Source organism: Quercus lobata, chromosome 1, assembly GCF_001633185.2.
Source record: "Quercus lobata isolate SW786 chromosome 1, ValleyOak3.0 Primary Assembly, whole genome shotgun sequence".
NCBI classification, from domain to species: Eukaryota; Viridiplantae; Streptophyta; class Magnoliopsida; order Fagales; family Fagaceae; genus Quercus; species Quercus lobata.
In genome coordinates, this window is record NC_044904.1 from 53,708,455 (window position 1) to 53,728,844 (window position 20,390).

General features: G+C 33.5%; 1 protein-coding gene across 6 annotated transcripts in view; it reads left to right on the forward strand.

Annotated features, from left to right (window-relative positions):
* LOC115992354 (malate dehydrogenase, cytoplasmic-like) overlaps positions 1–15,897 on the forward strand; it is a 16,041-nt gene extending 144 nt beyond the window's left edge. Inside the window, exons 1-6 of one of the 6 annotated variants that reach the window (XR_004092489.1) lie at positions 1–51; positions 9,317–9,671; positions 12,241–12,399; positions 12,493–12,810; positions 13,720–14,359; positions 15,464–15,897. The exon at positions 1–51 is cut by the window's left edge and continues 141 nt beyond it. Coding sequence is in view for 1 of the 6 variants with exons in the window: in XM_031116537.1 (XP_030972397.1) it covers positions 9,500–9,671; positions 12,241–12,399; positions 12,493–12,680 (519 nt within the window). In the remaining 5 variants the exon portion in view is untranslated. Of the gene's footprint in view, positions 52–1,260; positions 1,619–1,773; positions 1,842–2,005; positions 2,069–2,559; positions 2,953–3,033; positions 3,106–9,316; positions 9,672–12,240; positions 12,400–12,492; positions 12,811–13,719; positions 14,360–15,463 lie in introns of those variants that run through there. The other 5 variants (XM_031116537.1, XR_004092491.1, XR_004092493.1 and 2 more) reach the window with 5 other exon arrangements.
* The last annotated feature ends 4,493 nt before the right edge of the window (positions 15,898–20,390 follow it).

Sequence of the window (20,390 nt, forward strand, 5' to 3'; positions counted from 1 at the left end):
GCTCTTTTCCCATTTCCCATGATTGAAGTATTGTTGAGATTTTGATAATGGGTATGAAAATATAATCGGTATAAATTTTCTCATACAATCTGAGATTTTGATAAGAAATTGTTCAATCAGGGGTGTATTCTCTGAGATTTTGAGCAACTAAAATGTTCTTGTCAACAATTTATTTGCTATTTGCTATTTCTTATCTGTTGCAGAGCTCTTATTTTGTGTTCATTGAATTGTGATTTAGTTTTTTTAATTAAAAATTTTGTAATTTTATTGTTCTCAACTTTGGGTGAAGGTTTACTCTGTCAAATCTAAACAAATGCTAAATGCTATAAACGCTATTTTTTAACATCAAGTTTTAAAAAAACACACTACATCAAAGCCGAAGATTCAAGGGAGGGGAGGGGAAGATTAGGCTTCCATTTGGGTCAGACTGAAGCTCCATAGGTTAGGGATTTTGTGGGTCTTGTATTGCTGAGTTTATATGCAGATTCTGACATGAAGAATGCACAGAAACTGTTTGATGAAATGTGTGAAAAAAGATGTTATCTCTTGGACTGTGATAATTACTGGTTATGTGCAAAATGAGGAAGCTCAGGTTGGTTATGTGCAAAATGATTCTGTCTTCATTTTTTTGCTGCACTCCCCCTTCTCTTATTGTGCTTTTTATTGTTATCTATGAGACTTTATAATTCAGTCATGCTTTGAGTTCTGTAAATGTTGGTGCTAGAAGTTGTAATGTAATGTGTTTCTTCTTTCTTATGTTTTACTTCTTGCTTGATCTTAAATTGTAAATTAGGCTTGTTTACCCCGGCTGGTACGTACAAACTGTTTTGTGTACTCAAAACTCTGTTTGTAAAACACTATATATATATATATAATGTATGTTTGGCACTACAAGTACCATAACAATTGTGGTCCTTCACTCAATGCATTCTCTATGAAGGTGTATTGCCTGGCTAGATAGGTGTGACCTATGACAAGTGCTAGTGCTACAACCTTTGTCGATATTTGCAATTGTTAGAAAGGATACAACTCCTCACAAGGTTATGACCTTATCAGTCACAAGATTGTGACCTTGCACGAAGGGATGGGTTTGTGTTTATAAATAATATAAACTTTGATGTTGGGTTTATTGTAACCTTTGATGTTGGGTAAAATAATAAAGTGAGTTGTTAAAATGAATAAAGTAACTTTTTATTTTTTTTATTTTTTTGCTTTTATTGTCAGAGAATTTTATGTGACTATAGTTGTTGAGTTTAATTTTGTCAAGGTTGGATAAATAATTAATATAATCTTTGAAGAATGGGAAGGCTTTGCATGGTTTCTAAAGAAATATTGAATGATAACTATTTTGGGAACTTTGAAGAATGGGAAGGCTAATGAAATATGCTAGGACATAAATATCATGATCATTGCCAACATTGACCAAAAGGAAGGCATCAATAAATTTGAAGTGTTGGTGACTCCGTGGTGACTAAATGCTATGTGGCAAAAGATCAGCTGGACCTAAGGGAAAACGTCTACATGTAAAGACCGTGGGTTTGGATGCAACGACGACTTCTGTACATGAGCCTTACAATGATGCCACTTAGGTTGATTACTTTATGGGCTCTCTTATGAGGTATTTCCATGGCCTTCATTTGCAGTCTTCCAAACCTATGACTTTCACCATTCCCATCTCCTAAGAAAAATAAAAACAAAAGAATAGTTGGGTTTCTTTTTCCTTGACAACATTGTGTAAAAATACTCGTGAGATTATTGATTATTTCTTTTCAGCTTCAGAAGCTGAAAATACTTGTGAGATTTCCTTCAAACTTCAAAATCTAATGATCTTTAACTCCACGGTAAGTATGTTCTGCTTGAGGAGGTACACAAGTTATCATCTCTGATGCCTATTATTGTCATTATCAAAGATGTTTTAAAGATATATTTTGCCACATTTCAAATCCTATATATACTTTCACAATATAGCATATGTACTCTTAATGTTTTCGCTCTGTTTAAGCAGATAACTTTTCGTTGAAGCTTTACAATAGCAAATAACCTTGGCGAAGTTTCTACAAAGGCACAGGTCTATTATAATATTCCCTATCATGTTATTTGCATTTGTTTGTTAATGTGGAATTATGTCCTAACTTTTGGTATGGGTTTCAAATTCAAGCAGTGTGCCCCTATAACCTTGGCTTTTGTTTGCTGCAATTCTAAGTAGCCTAATTTAGTTCTGACATGTTCTTCTTATTTCACTATATAAAGTTTGCGCAAACTGTCTATCATTTGTTATTATGATCTGACTTTAAATGAGATTAGAATCTCCAACACAAACAAGCAATGTTTATGTGTACTTTCGAACCTTTGGGGTCCACGTGACTTTCATTACAAATTACGAGATTTATCTACAAAGAATATCGTCATTCTAAATTCCTGAAGTTACAACAACCTGCTGAATATTATTAACTGCCACATCAGCACACAACCACAACACGAATAGACCAAAACCAGTCAAAACAAACCCACATCAAAACTATTCCATTCCCAACCTATTTTGATATCAAATTCATGCAGGTTAGGACTTCAGATACAGCAAACAAACAGCTGTGCAGATGTACCTTTCCTCTTCGAACTTTACATTCAAACAAGAGAGTGGGATCTTCCAGTTATGGCACAAAGCTCTGTATGTTTGAGTCCTTCACATCCCCTTGATTCCCCCTTTATCATTCTTTAGCAACTGTATATCGTACACCACACCCCCCAAGCTACCTTTGGGGTCTGGTTGAAACAAAAGCATTTAGTGATTTTAGTGATTGGCCGTTCAATGGTGTTACATGCTACTATACTACCTTAGCTTTGCTGGTACGATCTGTCTTTAGGTTTTGTTCATTCTAGGAGCTTTGCGGTGCTAGGGATATATACTAGAGGTTGAACAATTGCAATTTATTCATCTTCAGGTTTTGTGCAAGTACTGAATCATGTATAATTTACTGTTTTCATTGAACCTTCTTCATGGATTTATGCTGAAGTCATTGTGCTATTGCATAATTTGAGCAGCACAGCAGCCTTGACATTCTAGGTTCTACATCTTCCTAGGGCGATTGGCTAGGGATGGCCAAGGTAACTATTCCAAAAATATTTTCAGTAAATTGGATTGTTTAGACAACAAATATTAAAGAATTGTACCATATGCATTTCTCGGATTGTGTGTGTGTATTCAGAGAGAAAGTTTGTTAATTCTGTCCATCCTATTCAATATCAAAATTTTGCAACTACGAATTTGGGGTATTTACTTAACTTTTAGGTTAATAAAATCTATACATAGTTGTCAAAACGTGAATTATATTGCTAATTATTCTTTCATTTTTATGTATCGTGAGACTTTGAAGAGCCTGGGCTACCTGCCCACTAACTGAAATTGTATCCTTGTCACTACTAGAATAGTCTCCTTTAGATGGAACATAAGTGGGAGTCTTGCCGCAATCCTTGCCAGACCTTGGTGCTCGAGGCATAATCTGCAAAACAAAATTTGTGATCAGTCATCGAATCCAGATTATACCTAATGCATATGATCATACCTAGCACACCCTCTGCTAATATCTCTGTTGGGGTTTAATTCAACCATGCTTGTTTAATCCTACTTTTATCAAAAACTCTCTCTAGGGTTTGATTCGATTGTGCTCATTTAATCTTGCTTCTATCAAAAGCTCTTCCTAGGATTTGATTCGACTGTGCTCATTTAATCCTATCATTATCTAAAACTTCGTTCAAGGGTTTGATTTGACCGTGCTCATTTAACCCAAGGCCGAGCATTTTTCGTATCTTGGAAAGCGATGCTCGCCTTCCAAGAATTATTTGACATAGGTCCATAATTCTTTGCAAAACTTGATTTGGTCGTGCTTGTTTAGTTCTGTTTGAAAATCACTTGATGACAATTGCTGATTTTCATCTTATTGAGATTTGATTCAACCATGCTCGTTTTATCTCATGAGGGTTTGATTCGACCATGCTTGTTTAACCCGAGGCTCGAGTATTCTATGCTCTGTGCGTCATGATTGACCGTGCTCATTTAATCCTATCTATCTTGTCGGGATTTGATTCGACCATGCTTGTTTAATCTCATAAGGGTTTGATTCGACTGTGCTCGTTTAACCCGAGCCTTCAGTATTCTGAGCCAGGTGTGTTGTGCTCCCCTTTTTGGAGTTACTGGACGGCAATCCCTAACTCTCCTCCACAACTTCATTCGGCCGTGCTCGTTTAATTATGTTCCTAAAAATCACTCGATGACGATCACTGATTTTCATCTTTTCGAGTTTTGATCCAATCGTGCTTGATTAATCTCATTGGGGTTTGATTCAACCGTGCTTGTTTAATCCTACCTTTATCTAAAAGTCTATCTTCCTAGGATTTGATTCGGCTGTGCTCGTTTAATCCTATCTTTATCCAAAATCTCTCTCGGGATTTGATTTAGTCGTGCTCATTTAATCCCACGTTTTCAAAACTGCTCTCGTTTTAAATTTTCCCCTTTAAACCAAAATGTTCTGTTTTTATTATGCATAGCATTAATTATGTTTACCTAGCATTTCCATAGTTTTCATAGTTTTTATCAGTGTTTCCCCCGAGCATCCGGCAGTTACATGGTAATCTATGTTGCCTAGACATTTTAAAAATTACAAATTTCCTGTGAGTATGAGTCATGTGTGCGTGAACCCGGCTATACATATATGCAATTCGCTTGTATGTTTATGACTGTACATCTATGTGCATGCATGTATGCACATGTGGAAGCATACAAGTATGTTTATGTTTACAATTCTACTTCTGCACTTGAACTAAAATATTTTCCCATAGGATAAATGATAAAAACAAAAAATATATATTAATGCCAAAAATATAAATATAAACAAAAAATAAAATAAATTCTAGTATGATTTCCTAGTCGCATGACTACTAACGTATTTGTAGGAATTAATGAGAGAAAAATAAATGGACAAATTGAAGTTGGGGATTGGACCCGCTAGACCAAGACTTGCCTCGATGAAGAGAATTTTTGGTAAGAGAGTGGAAAATGGGAGTTGAAATGGTCAAAATGAGGGGTTGGGGCACACTTAGTGTGCGCCTAGGTTTTCCCGCCACTAATGTCTGAACTAACACCGGTAGAGAGAGATAGATACAAAGAAATAGAGAGAAGGGTGCCACCCAGATCTTTTGCCATCACTGTAAGCCTCCACTCACTACTCGACTATCAGAATCTCTACTGGTAAAGTTCTGTTTTAAATTTAAAAATTTAGGGTTTTTGGTTTTTATTTGGAGAATCAATTGGGTGTTAATTATGATTTAGATTGGTATTTTGGGTCAGATTTGGTTTTGGTTTTGATTTACATTGTTTGAGGAAAAAAAAAAAAAAAACCATTTAGAAAACAGTCACACTCAAAAAGCAAACTCTGAAACACCGCAACCTTAAACCGTTTGTGCCAATATTTACTGATTCAAACAAAACACCGATATACTCCAACCTGTCTTCTATTTCTTCTTCATTGCCCAAATCTCAAACAAACTCTTCAAAACCTCATAAATCTCCCCTTAGACCCTTCCTTTGCATCTCCAACATCCCTAAACCACCACCTATTTTTCCATTCCTAAGGTTTAGGTTGGCGTTTACAATATAGTGTCGTTTGTGTATACACTGTTGTTTTTGGCATGCCGACTAATTGGCGGTTGAGACAGATCAAGTTTCAGGGACTAAGATAGTTTCATTGGGGAGATGCTATGTTGTTTTCGCTTAATGGGTTTTGGCCAGAATCATATCGGCGTTGGGTAGACAATACAGTGTGTTGACTTTTGTTTTTGATTTTGCTATTACTCTTGCTCTGCCTATGCCTCTGCCTCTGCGTACCGTTTGGTTTCATTGTGGTTGCGTTGCTCTGTGTTGCTTTTGCTTTTTTGCCATTTACTCTCTATAATTCTCACATTACCCCATTTGTGGGTTCAATCCCTTTTGTTTTGTATTTGTATTTGTATTTGTATTTGTATTTGTATTTGTATTTTCCCCTAATCATAATATAAGAATATGCATTTACTAAAATTGATGGGACTCGAGGTTTTGATAGTTTGATTGGTGGTGCATTATAGAGTTTCAATGTTAAGGATAATAATTATAATTACTATGAGTATCCGTTGGTTGGTATGCATTGGTTGTGAAAATGCAGTGATAGTTTGAGTGGACATGCTGAGAGAGATACTATTTATTTATAATAATTATACTAATATTATTCTGTCACTGTACACTGGTGTTTGATTTGTGGCTTAGCCAATTTTATAGAAATAATGTATTAGTGACATAACTATTATTGTATAAATTTGTTACGGGCATAGCCAGTTTTGTAGAAATTATTGTCCTGTTACTATAAGATTTCTTAAAAAATTAGTTTACTCAAACATATTAATTCCAGCTGCTGCATAAAATGAATAAATAAATAAAGAAAATTCACAACTCCAAGAAAAACTCAGTGATGACACAATTTTTTCTCTAAGAAAACTTAGTCTAACTAAAATTCTATTACTCTGCTATTTGAGAATGCTGAAATCAATCTAAACTACTGAAGTAAAAAATTGAAAGAAGAGACAAAAGAGGGAAAAAATACAAGTGCTCACACAAATTAGTTCTATTGAAACTCTACTACTCTACTAACAAATAGATGAAAAGGAATCAGAATCAATGTGTTTAGAATATGTAACTACAGCAAAACGATAAACCAAAGGAAAAAAATGACAAATTATTTTAAACAAAGAGATGTCAATAATGTTTAACATGGGTTAACTAATTAAATATTTTGGACCTCTGAAAGGCCAAACCTGTTTGGAAGCTGAATTTGAGGACAACTGGACATCCATAACAGAGTGATAGGGAGATAGAGAGTTTATGTAATCTGATGAACAATCTACTTGCTTGATTAATAATAGTCTTAGGCCTTTTATACAAGATTGCTCTGTAATTCCTTACCAAATATCCAACCAACTAATTTCTTCACAACACTAACTAACTAACTAACCCACTCAGCAACTACAGCAGTTATCCTCACTTAACCAAGCATTGACTAACCATTAACCACAGTTAACTGACACAAGCAGCAACAGTAATGTGAACAGTAACTCAATACAACAGTAGAGTAATAGTAAACTCTAACAACCTCTAAGGCACTAATATGTGTATGTTAGATTACACGTAAATAATATAAACAATGTTTTGAATTTTATAAAAATGCTATATAGAAACAATATTTTTTATTATTTTTAATATTCTTTATATTAGACTTTAACTACGAAGATTAATGAAAAGGTTCAGCAATCGAGTTATCTTTAGAAAGATAATGTAAATCAACAGTTTATCTATATGTTTCGCTATCTATTTTCATGAAATTTCAAACCAATTGAGTTACAAGTGAAAAGAAGCGGGTTGAAAATATATGATAAATTTAAGAAACAAAGAAGACGAGAAATAGAAAAAATATACCTTTTATTGGAAGAATTTCATCTGTTTGGTTAAAATCAGAGTGACTTACTGTAACTTTGAAATCAAATACTCAAGGTTCTTTCTCTTTCAGGTTTGTTTTCTTTTACTAAATTTTTTTTTCCTTTTTTTTTTTTTTTTCATTCTTTTGCCACCATTGTATATGATTGTCATTATTAACATGATAAAGCATCGTATTGAGGTTATCTAATATATGTGATATATGTGTTAGATGAAAATGACATTACCACTTTTATTTTTGTGGAGCAATTGGTTATATGATTTTATTCTAAGGTCATAAATTTCATGCCTTTGATTTTTAATAAAGTGAAAATTTGCCCAAAAAATATGAAATAAAGGAAAGTCAAATAATTTTTTTTTATAAAAATGTAGGCAAAATAATTGCAAAAAAGATCTTTAGTTGCATCACATTTCTAGGTCTTGGAAGTCTTTTTATGCGTCTTGATATGCCGCCTCTAGGGAATAAAAGTCAAAAGAATTTTTTTATTTTATTTTAAATGTAGACAAAATAATAGTTGTTATAGCAATTGCAAAAATGATCTTCAGTTGCATCACATTTCTAGGTCTTGGAAGTATTTTGTGTGTCTTGATATTCCTCCTCCAGCAAATGACTTAAATCATAGTTATTTAGGTCTTGGAAGTATTTTGTGTGTCTTGATATTCCTCCTCCAGCAAATGACTTAAATCATAGTTATTTTGCTAACATCCTATAAACTATTATGTCTTTTTGAGGAGCTGCATTTGTGGCATTCTAACTAATATTCTGGCTTTGTAGTTTCAACTGAATCAAATTATTGAGGAATGTTGACAAAATTGCGGGTTGTAGTTATATGGTTGTCACAAATCACAAAAAAATGTTGGCTAGGGTAAAAAATACGAGGAACCTTTGTTTCAACCTATATGCATTGATTTGAAGAATAAGACATACTCTTTCAAGTTTATGTATTATTTTTGTGTTCTATTACCTTTATGAAATTCTGTGTGGTATTTTATGTTTTTGTTTGTACAATGGGTTAAAAATGTGACAACATAAATGTGCAGAACTTTTGAACATTTGGATTTTTGTCTTAAAACCATGCAAGTTTAATAAGTATTTGAAATTTACAAGAGATGAGAAATAATTGCTCTTTTTTTTTGATAGGTAATCAATGATTTATTTCATAAAAAGGACATCATGTTCACTATGGTGAACACTCGAAACTTAAAATGAGTACAAGTACCTCAAGAAGAGATACGAATAGAAAGAAGAAAAGATTGCTCTTCTTTCCTTTCTACACATTGTATAATACATTTGATTAATCAAATTTATTATTATTCTCAATTTTATATTTTTTTTATTATTATTTCTTCCTTCTCTCTGGTTAAGTTACTTTTTTAGGAAAACATTTAAAGATGAAAAGTAACCCAAAAAAAAAAAAAAAAAAATTGAAAGTGCAATATAAGTTGCTTTGTAAGGAATATATTTAAAGATAAAACATAACAAATAAATAAAATAAAACCGATATTTTCCACATCACCACTATAAAACTAAGCCTCTAAACTTCCATAATTTTCTATGTCACTACTAATTTTTTTTTTTTTTTCCTTTTTAAGATTCTTTTTATTTTATATATTTAAGTTTAATTTATTTTAAGAGAATAACCCGACTACTCTATATCTCTCCCGACTCCCCCCCTAATGCAAAAGAACTCCCTCTCTCATTAAATCTCTAACCTTCCCCCAAATCCTTAACCTCATGCATGCAATCTCTTCCATTTAAAAAAAAATCCTAATGCTAATGCAAAAAGAGACCTAATGCAGAAGCACTCCCTCTCTCACTCTAAATCTCTAACCTCTATGGGCTATGGCGTTCCTACTACAACGTTTTCAAATATATTGATCGGACTGGCTCAATATATTACGAGAATGATCAGGATCGATAGCTCTCATGAACTGGCTCGACCTTGAACAAACACAAGACATAACGCCAAAAACCGATCCAACATGAACGGTGCAAAGCCAAAGAGGAGCAGAAGGGGCGATGGTTGTTGTGAACCTTTGCCACAGTCCATTGGTGCGAAGAAGGGGCTGGGGCTGGGGCTGAGGTTGTCTTTCTTGAAGCTGAGGAGCCAAAGCGAAAGCGAAGATTGTTCTGAACCATTATCACAGTCCCAAGGTAAGTTTAATTTATTAGCAAATTTGTAATTAAGCATATTCAGATTAGGGTTGGTTTTTCTGTTTCTTTTATCTCTGTTTTGTTTTTTCTTTATATATTAATTACAAAGAATACAGAAATTAAGCATATTCACTTCAGGGTTGGGTTTTTTGCTTTGTTGTGTAGGCAATAATATACATCTAAATCAATGTAAAAGGCAGAACACACAAAGGCTGGCGTATTAGAGGGCTTTAATCTCCTCTCTCGGTTTTTTTTTTTTTTTTTTTTTTTTTTTTTTAGATCAAGCATTGATCATATCATTACCTTTCAATCCAGCAATTCAATATGCAAGGTATTTGATGAGGATAATTTTTCCGTTTTCATCCTCTTTTTACTATTTTGGATTAAAATGATAAAGAAAAAAAAAATTATGCTTTGAGCCATATTGTAAATAGAAGGTGAAACATATCCTTTTAATTTGGAGTATGTACATGAAATCTTTTAACTTCATAACCAAACTTACCTGTTTATTTGCGCAAGCCTTGATAGAGAGAAAAAAAAACCCTTGGTTATATTGAAGCTGGTGTTGCTGCAACATGGTACTCTCTTTTCTTTTTAAAATTCTCTCTTTTATAGAGTCTTTTGGAAGTTTTGCAATGATTCATGACCATTGTCCTACTATTTTAAAGTAGAGTAAAAGATCATTCTCATTGATGTCCACTTTCATTAAGTTGTTTCTCTTACACGTACACAAGCTGTTTGATAAAATTCCTAAGTGATTTTTTGTTTTTTTTCTAGAAGTCATATTACATGGAGAGTGGTAAGGAGGAAGATAAGTAGGGAATGTGATGCTGTGTTGTTGATTTAATTAGGGTGAGATGTTTTGTTTGCCTTATTTTCTCAATGTCATATGTTTGATATTGGGATTGGTATTGATGGTGAGATTTTGATATGATTCCCTTTGAGAAGTAGGTTTGATTTTTTTAATGATTTATTTCATGGTGGGTTTGTGCATTAAGATTAGAGTTTGTTACCCTTAATAACTTCAAAGGAATCAAAGCTTTTAGAAAGTTTTATCGGCATTGATGGTGAGATAGGTTTATATAGTAGAAAACAACATTTAGATAGTTTTGGTAATAGTTGATAGTATTGTACAAATGTTTTTTGTTTTTTGCTGCACTATTATAAGTTTGTAACAATGATTTACTATATTGATTATTAGTTTGTGGATTGGTGTCACTTTGGAGCTTTAGGGGCTTCTGTTGGACTGCTATTGCTATGGACTAGAAGAGTAGTAAAGAAAGTTGATGGGGTTGTGGCAAATTATTCAGTTTATGTAAGTTTAGATGTGTGGATGATCAATACAAGTCGGTGTTTCAGGTGTCTATGGTCCCAATTTTGAGCATGACAGATACTTTTGAGGTGTCTATCACTATAGGGGTTTGGTGGAGTATTGGAAGATATTTTGATATGATTCCCTTTGAGAAGTAGGTTTGATTTTTTTAATGATTTATTTCATGGTGGGTTTGTGCGTTAAGATTAGAGTTTGTTACCCTTATTAACTTCAAAGGAATCAAAGCTTTTAAAAAGTTTTATTATTTTACTTTGAACGACAATTCCCTTATAGCAGCTAAATCCAAAATAATAATAATTTATGATGGAAGCCACAAGATCAACCATACTTGAGTTACTCTAAAACAAGTTCATAAAACCCTATTAAATTTGATGAAGAGTGTATGTCAATTGTTTACAAAGTGAAACAACGACTATTGATAATGGTTTCAATATATTTTCCATAGTTTGTCAATAGATTAATATTGATAGATTTTATATTGCCATGGAGACCTGCTGACAGAATCACATGGTAACATACTTACTTAAAAATTAAATAAATAAAAAAGTAAATATGTAAATCTTCTGCAAAACAATTGAAGACTTCTTATATGAACATTTATAATTATGTGTTAAAAAGCTCCACATGCGAGGCTGTAATAACACTAGCATATATATATAGTTTGAATGGGGCTCTCTTGATTTGCCAACATGCATTGTAACATTGGAAAATTTGATCAGAGAAAATGGAAGTAAAGCGTACACTTTGGGGATCAATTGCAAATCAAGTTTATCTTTGTTTTGGATTCACATTTTTAATTAGTTTTCTACAAGTTTATCCATAACTTGATTTGGAAATCCTGTTTTCTATTCAGTTCACGACTTCTTGCAATGCTGTTCTGTGATATAATACTTAATGCAATTGTTTAAATTCGTGGTTTTCTTTATGACAAGTTTAAATGCCATTTTTAGTAGATAATCTAAAGAAGTCCTAAAAATTTTAAGTGCTTTGTTGTTGTTGTTGTTATAATCATTATTATCTTATTATACATTGTAGTCTTTTCTAAATGGTTGGAAAGAAAGAAAATTGAAAGAAAAGCTTGATTTACAACAATATGACTGTTGTTGCATGTCAGTAATTATGTTAAGGAACAAGTGTAGATGATTTTCAATTGTATAGGTTGGCGATTCTTTATTCTAGACATGATAATATATAGTTTCTGTATCTGTAGCTCAAAATTTTGATTTTGTTTAACAGGGCAAATAGGTTATGCCATTGTTCCTATAATTGCAAGGGGAATCATGTTGGTTCCTGATAAATTTGTGATTCTGCACTTGCTTGATATTAAGCAGGCAGCTGAATCCTTAAATGGGATAAGAATGGAAATGACTGATGCTGCCTTTCCTCTTCTGAAAGGTATGTCCCTTATCTTGAGAGCTAATTCTGGGTAGGTAGAAATATTCTCTTCCCTCAGGTTTCTTCACTCATGTCATGAATATGGTTCAATAGGGCTGGTTGCTACCACAGACGTTGTTGAAGCGTGTAAAGATGTCAATATTGCCGTTATGCTTGGTGGATACCCACGGAAGGAAATTACGTTAAGGAAGGATATGTTGTCTACAAGTGTGTCTATTTACAAGGCTCAAGCTTTGGCCTTGGAGGAGCATGATGTTGCAGATTGCAAGGTGACCATATAAATGCACTTGGAGGAGCATACTGTTGATGCCAAAACAATTCAAATCACAAGTGACAATTCAAGAAGAGATGAACATCAACAGAAGAACCATTAGTGAAATAACAAAAATTATGTGGGACTCTGATAATAAGGTAAGAAAAAAGAAAACCTTGAACAATAACATTGTGTCCTTAACATTGCTTTATGTACTATAGACCTGCTTTTACAAAATTTAACTATAAAATTATGAGTTCATTGATATTCATTAATTAAATGGAAAATATGAATGGAAAAGAATTTGTTTTTCAAATACAACTAAATGACTAATCTCAAGTATGGATGAGAATTTTTCACTGTCAAGAAAGTTTTTGAATCTTTTGAAGAAATTGACAAAGTAATTCAGCTTGATAAAATAACAAAAGTATGTATTATTTAATATAGCAAAATTACAAATTTGATTTTTAACTTCTATATGTTGTAATACATTTCTCAACCTGTTCTATTGCCAGGCTTACATTAGTGATATTTCAAATGAATATAACAACAAATTATCAAGTGAACAAGATGGTGATTTTACAAAGTTTCAAAAAGTTTATGTTCAAAGTTATGTACAACTCACACCAACATCTGTAATCAAGGAAAACAAAATGGCATATTTAGTGACTTCTACAAAGCAACAAAGGAAGAAGATACAAAGAACACATTAAAGTTGTCTTTCAATTTATTTGAAATATTGATTGAGTAGTTCTTTAAATTTGTGTTTCATACATTTAATGGACAATTGAGGATGCTAAAGATTTGATTCTTCATTTTAATTTAAACTTAAGTTTGATTTCTATTTTTCATTACATAATTTAATGTTTCATATCATCAATTAAGAGGAGGAAGAGAAAAAGAATAGTTTATATCTTCATATACTATAACACACATATACCACTTTCTATAATCTCCGCTTTGTGTATTTTACAGCATATCTCTTTACACTTATGCCCACTATCGCATGGATGATTCAAAATATTTCTACTGATAATATCTTCGGCTCGACTATTACTCCTATGTAGATCTTCAAGAATCGTCAGAGGTACTTGGGGAAACTTTATACGTCCTATCAGATAAAGAGATCATGCAAATATTAAATGTTAGAGCAGAAAATCTTAGTCTCCTTCTTGTTATATTTTATTAATATCCTTAAAAAGACTACTAATGGATTGATTCTGCATGTGTATATAGCGAGTCGGCCCAATGGAATCGCTGCATTAATTTTGCAAAGCTCTTGTATATTGTGTCACGTCATCAATCACATCACTTTACCTTTTTTTGTTATATCAGAAATGAAGAAATAATAATATATAAGGGAAAAAATGCTCATTCATTCTAAACTTTTAACTATTGGCCGAAATACCACCTCAACTTTTATATTAGCTAATTTACTCAAACTATTCACAATTATCAAATCAATACTTCAGTTATTCTCACGTTAAAACACTGATAGAATAAGCATGTGAGACTCACGTGACTTTTAAGAACAAACTTAATCACCCAAAAGTCCCAAACTTAGCAAAAAGAAGAGGGAAGAGAAACAGGTCCAACGGTGAAAGAGAGAGAGGCGATCAGTTCAGAGCCACCGCGAGCTTTTCCTTGCCGTCTCGTCGCCCATGTCTCGGTGGCGTCTTGGTGGTTCCGTCGCACCGTTCAATCTTGGTACGTCTCTTGTTTATTTATTTATTTAATCTCCATGTACAAATTTCTATAATAGAAATTATTGGTTTGATTTAATTTTTGGGTTGGGTGTCTGTGAGCTTGGTTTGGTGTTGTACCACCTGGTATATTTGTTTTTCCTCTCTTACGTATTGCTATTTAAATCTACAAAGAACTTTTTTTCTATCTCCATGTGAGAATTTTTATAGTAAGAATTATTTGTCTGTTTTAATTTTTGGGTTCGGTCTCTGTGAATTTTTTTTCTTTTTATCTCCATGTGTCATTCATTGGGTGTTTGATTAAATGCCTGAGAGACATATGGCTACTGCTCTGATGGTTTAACCAATGAAGCCTGAAACTGGTTGCACGCATCAAATACGTTGTCTTCAAATTTTCATTTACTACAAAGACTTATTTGCTTCCCTGTCGCAAAAGAAAACATGCAACTATCACTTATTTGCTCCCCTGCCACACCATTACTTCATCAAGCTGATATCGAGTTCTTACCATAATTTTCATGCCTACATCCACCATTCAAGTGTCTCATCATGCAAGGTGGAGTTCTACTTCTCCCCACACCCCCAAGGAGTTTTGGGGTAGTGATCTCCCCATCATAAGATATGATCGCAGCTGACATAACGAGAAGGTTTACTATTAAATTGATTTTTTTGTTTATATATAAGAATATATATTATAAATTTATTTCCAATAGATGGGCCTTAGTATTTGATATTTTTTCATACGTCTAACTCCTATGGTACAAAAAGCTTTGTCTAGCTTAACTGCATTTTGTGTTTTTTACTCTGTTTGAATTAGAGTTCTTTGCATCAGAATTGTGTTGGTTTGGTTAAATTCTCATGATACAAACCTGCAAGGAAAGTGGCCAGTGACACATCTCTTATCTATAACCTCTTCTTGTCCAGTTTTATTAATCATTTTTTGATGAAGGGTAATGGTCAGTTTAGGTGCACATAGCTTATAAATGAGTCGTGTTAAAATTTCATTCAAACCTGACATTTGGTAGTATATAATTGTAGTAGAATGTAATATAAAAAATTATTGGTTTATGTAACCTAGGGTTATGATTTTAAAAACTGTTTATTGCAGGGAACTTTTGCTGCAGCTGTCTCAGGTGATCAAATTGAAGACTGAAGAATGTAATATATGTAACTACTTTGAGAGGCATGACATTGAATTCACACCAACGAGAAAAAAGTGTAATTACTAGACTATTGGACACTAACTGAAGGCTGAAGAATGAAGCTGCAATGCATAAGAGAATCTCTAAGTGGCTTTGGTGATTATTAGTGGTTTCTTAAATCAATAGTGGGATTGTGATAGCCTTTTGCATGGGGTCCAAGTGTTAACATTGAAAGTCATCTTTATTTGCAGTGACTATATATGTAGGAGTACTAAAACAAAAGGACTTGTAATGTAATGTATCTATATGTGAAAATTAGATGTAATGTAATATAAAAAATGTTCACAAATATGTAATGTTCAACTTATGAAATTAATGCCAGTATTTTTTCTCAAGTTTAGTAATTATCTGTTGCCATGCTCAGATTTGTATTTTCCTTTAAAAAAGAGCTTTTGGAACTTTTTGGAGCCAAATATCCTTAGATTTTATAGTTCAAATTGCCCTATGATTGTTTAGATGCAATTTACCACATCTCCCTTTTCCCATCTTATTATTTAGTGCTCTGCCGAAACTTAGTAGCAATGGAAGTAATGTCTCTAAGCACCAAGGCTTGTGATCTCTTGAAAAGCTTTTCTCTAGTTTGAATGTTTCAATAAAATTGCACCACAGCATTGTCCACTTGCCACATTTCCATTTGTAATTCTTTAATTCATTCAATATATTGGTTCATTCCAGATGTTGGTTCTTGTAGGAACTAATTGAAACTAACCATTTAATTTAGGGTGTGGTAGGAAAAATACTGGCAGGAAAGGCTGTAGATTCATTTTTGTGCTTTTATTGTAATTGTCATAGCTTTCAAGATGACCAAAGAAATGTCACACTAATAGAAACGTGTATTCTAACTACGTATAAGTTTAAACGTGTAAAAGTTTAAACAGAGACGTGCATTTTGACTGCATATATGGTGTAATAAATCAAAAGCAAGCTGCCATGAATGAATCAATAACCACCAAAAAATGATTGTATCCCGATCTACCATGAATTGAACTTTATGCAATAACTCTAAGGATCTCAATATGTCATGAACTGAAATATCAAATGAGTGTTTACAAATAGTGTATTGTTTGTAAAAAAATAACACTCAATGAATCAATAATAACACTTTTCCAATTGAAAAATAAGTATACTGGTTCCATCAGTATTTTTAAAAGACCATGTATCACTAAACAAAATATTGAACTAAAAAATTATTTATCTTCTTGCTGCTACTAGGCCTTAGCCTTTCCCTTATCCTTCTTGCTTCCACTAGTGTTGTCCTTTGTACGACTTTGACTTGATTGTTAATTACCTATATTTGATTGTTGGGTACCCTATAAAAAGCCAACAAGGCTGGAAAAGTTCAACAAAGTAGTACTTGAAATTTACCAATAATTTTTTACTCCCTTTAGCTCTAGATGTAGGTGATTGTCTTGATTGCCCTTTCTTTTTCTTTTTATAAGCATTCTTGTTGGGGTTATCGGGAGCTTTACATGTTCTTTGATTATGGCCCCATTGGAAACAATTTCCACATTTCATGGCAGTTCCTTTCTTGCTTACCCTAAATGCATTAATAGGTTCTCCTGCCTCCCTCTTTCTTACCTTCTTACGCTTGGCTACTTTCTTTGTAAATTTTGAGGGCTTGATTGGGTCATAGGGTGTTTTTGGCCACTGTTTATGGACTAGAAGTGGGTTTACCATCCATTGGTAACAACTTAGGAATGTCACCTTATTGTAAGCAATGTCTACATAAGTCTCAAGTTGCTCTCCAAGCTCAATTATTGCACAGCAGCATGAAAACATGGGATTCCACTCAATCCCCATCTCCCACAACCACAAGTTCTCTCATTCAAGTCCACCACATATCTTCCACCATAAATATACTCCACCTCATATTTGGACTCTCCATTCCAACAAGAAACGTAATGTCCAACCTTGCTTTTCATCCTCTCAAGCTTTTTATGGATTCTTGGACAAACCCTCCCTTCATACCTTCTCATATGATCTCTTTTGGTTTGCAACCTTTGCATCAACATCACTCTTATGATCTCCATCATTGTCAACATTGGTTTATCCCTAGCCTCCAAAATCTAGCATTGAAAGACTCTGCTATATTGTTTACTAGAGTGTCACTCTTGCTTCTTGGATTAAAAGCATGTTTGTTCCATGTTCTCACATTTAACTTCACAAGCCACTCATATGCCTTCACATCTAGCTTCTTCAACTCATCCATGTGTAAGTCAAAAGAATTCTTTGTTGTTGCCCTAGTAGCACTCCACATTTCATCTTTGAGTACCTTCCCAGGAAAATCCTTGAAATTTGCATGTAAATGCTTAACACAAATCTGTGTTCTGCATTAGGCATCAAATCCTTAAAGGTATCTACTAATCCCTACCCTAAAAAATACATAAATATACATTACTAATTCATATTCAGGTTATAGATCATGATATTTTCAATGATAGCATAAGCGATTAGGACGATATTAGCATTCCCATTCTTCCCAACAGTAACTAGCAATTGTCCCTCTGTTGTCCCCTTCAAATGACAACCATCTATCCCAATAAGTGGCCTAAAACCTGCTAAGAATCCCCTTTGCAAGCATCAAGACAAACATACACTCTCTCAAACACATTATTCGTAGTTTGTATCTTCACTGTGCTACCTACATTCCACTTCCTAATAGCACCTGCATAGTCCCAAAGTCTCTCTTACTGCTTCTCCTCAGCACCATGTATCATCTCAAAGGCCATTCTCTTAGCCTTATAACATTGGTCCAAAGACACATCAACTTCATGGTTCCTAAACACTGCACCCTTCAATGCATTTGTTGTCCAAGTACGATCATCTCTAAAGAATGGCAAATATTTATTGGCTAGCCACCTTGAAGAAATCTTACTATTCTTATGATCCTTGCCACACGTATGTACGCTTTTAAAACTTTTGATTTGAAAGACATCTCCCATTTGTGTTTGGGATGCATGTATCTTCCAACCACATTATTTTTTACATACAGCTATCACTCTCCACTTATCATTGTGCTTATACCCAAAATCATGTTTTTCTTTAATACACCACTCCTCTAGTGCCTCCTTGAAGACTACATGTGATGCAAATTTCTGATCCTTCACTAGCTGTACATTCTCCATGCTAATGCATTGGTTAAACTCGGGGAACCTATGCCTTGAATTTCCTTCATCATTAGATGACCCTTTTGCACTCCTTAACTCATCACTGTCCCCATGGTCTGAGTGTCCTTCACCATTCCAAACTCCCTCAAGCTGCTTGCCCCCAATTGCTCTATTGATTCCATCATCCTTCATACCAAAATTTTCATTTATATCATCATCAGATTTAGAAAAATCACTCAAATTGTAATCTTTGTCATCCTCAACATCAATTGGAACTTTAAAATTTTTGAATTGGCCATCAGCCTCAATAGAATCATATTAGGATTGAGGGGCTTGTACATTTGGCATAGAAGATGAATTTCTAGGGAGTGACAATGGACATTCATCTATGGCTATAATACAAAATTTACAGGAACATTAATAAAAGAGTTGGAGAAAAAAAATTAAAAAAAAAAAAAAAATATATATATATATATATATAGAGAGAGAGAGAGAGAGAGAGAGAGAGAGAGAGAGAGAGAGAGAGAGAGAGAGAGAGATAGTGGGAAAAATATTACAATTTGCACATGCACATATGCATGATTGCTGCTAATTCAATTCACATAATTCAAAATATTACAATATGCATGATTGCAACTGTTAAGGACATATTTTGTGTAATTGATTAATCCTTTGACAAAATGCACTTTACTTGTATTTGGGTAGATCTAGGATGTGTTTAATACTTCAAGAAACATGTTGTTCAAGTCTAGTATTAAAGTCATGAAGATTGGACTAAGAAATAAGTGAAGAAAAGCTATTCACTAAAGCTGGACAGATTGCTCGACACCTGCGGATAGATAGCTCGACAGATAGCTATCTATCGAGGTTTAATAAGGCTCGACAGATAGCTATCTATTGAGGTATCTATTGAGGTTACAGGAATTCAGATTTTCAAATCTGATTTTCGGCCCATGCTTATGTATTTGTGTGGGGTTTCTTTTCTTATAACCCTAGACATATATAAGGCTTATTTTAGAGGCCATCACATAAGAGAATACAAGGAGAACATATGCAAAAAGTGACCAATGCCTTATTCTCTCTGAAAGAAGCTACTGTATCTTTGTGCCTTAGGATTTTGTAATCAAGTGCTTCTTGATCTTTATTGTTGATGAAGTGAAGAACTTTGCAGCTAACATCTTCAACAAGTTAGTGTGTTAGACACGTACTCGGAGTCATGCATCATTGGTTAGTTATGTATTGAGATCCGTGCAAAAAGGGTGGCGTTCATATATTGAAGAGTTCAGAGGTTCTGAAATAGTAGAAGGTTTATGTTGTAAGTTTATCTACAGGGATTGCAAAGTCTAGGGACAAATGTTTTGTACTAGATCTGAAGGGTTTCCCCCCCCCAGGTTTTTTACTGTGAAACTAGTTTGTTTCATTGGTTTTCTTGGGTCATCATATCTTTTCTTATTTATTTTTTCCGCTGCATGATTTTAACATGATATTGATGTTTGTTTGGTTTAAAAAGTTTTATTCATAATAAATCTAATTAACAACTTGGGTTTAAAACTTGTTAATTCTGTCATCCGAGGTCTAAATTTCCCAACAGATACTAATCAATATCATTGTTTACCATTTGTAAATGGAAGAGATTGAGGACTATGAAGATGAAGATGATGATGACGATAAGGATCTAACCTCCATAATTGATTATCAAGCTTCTTCAATTTAGGAAAAAGGATAA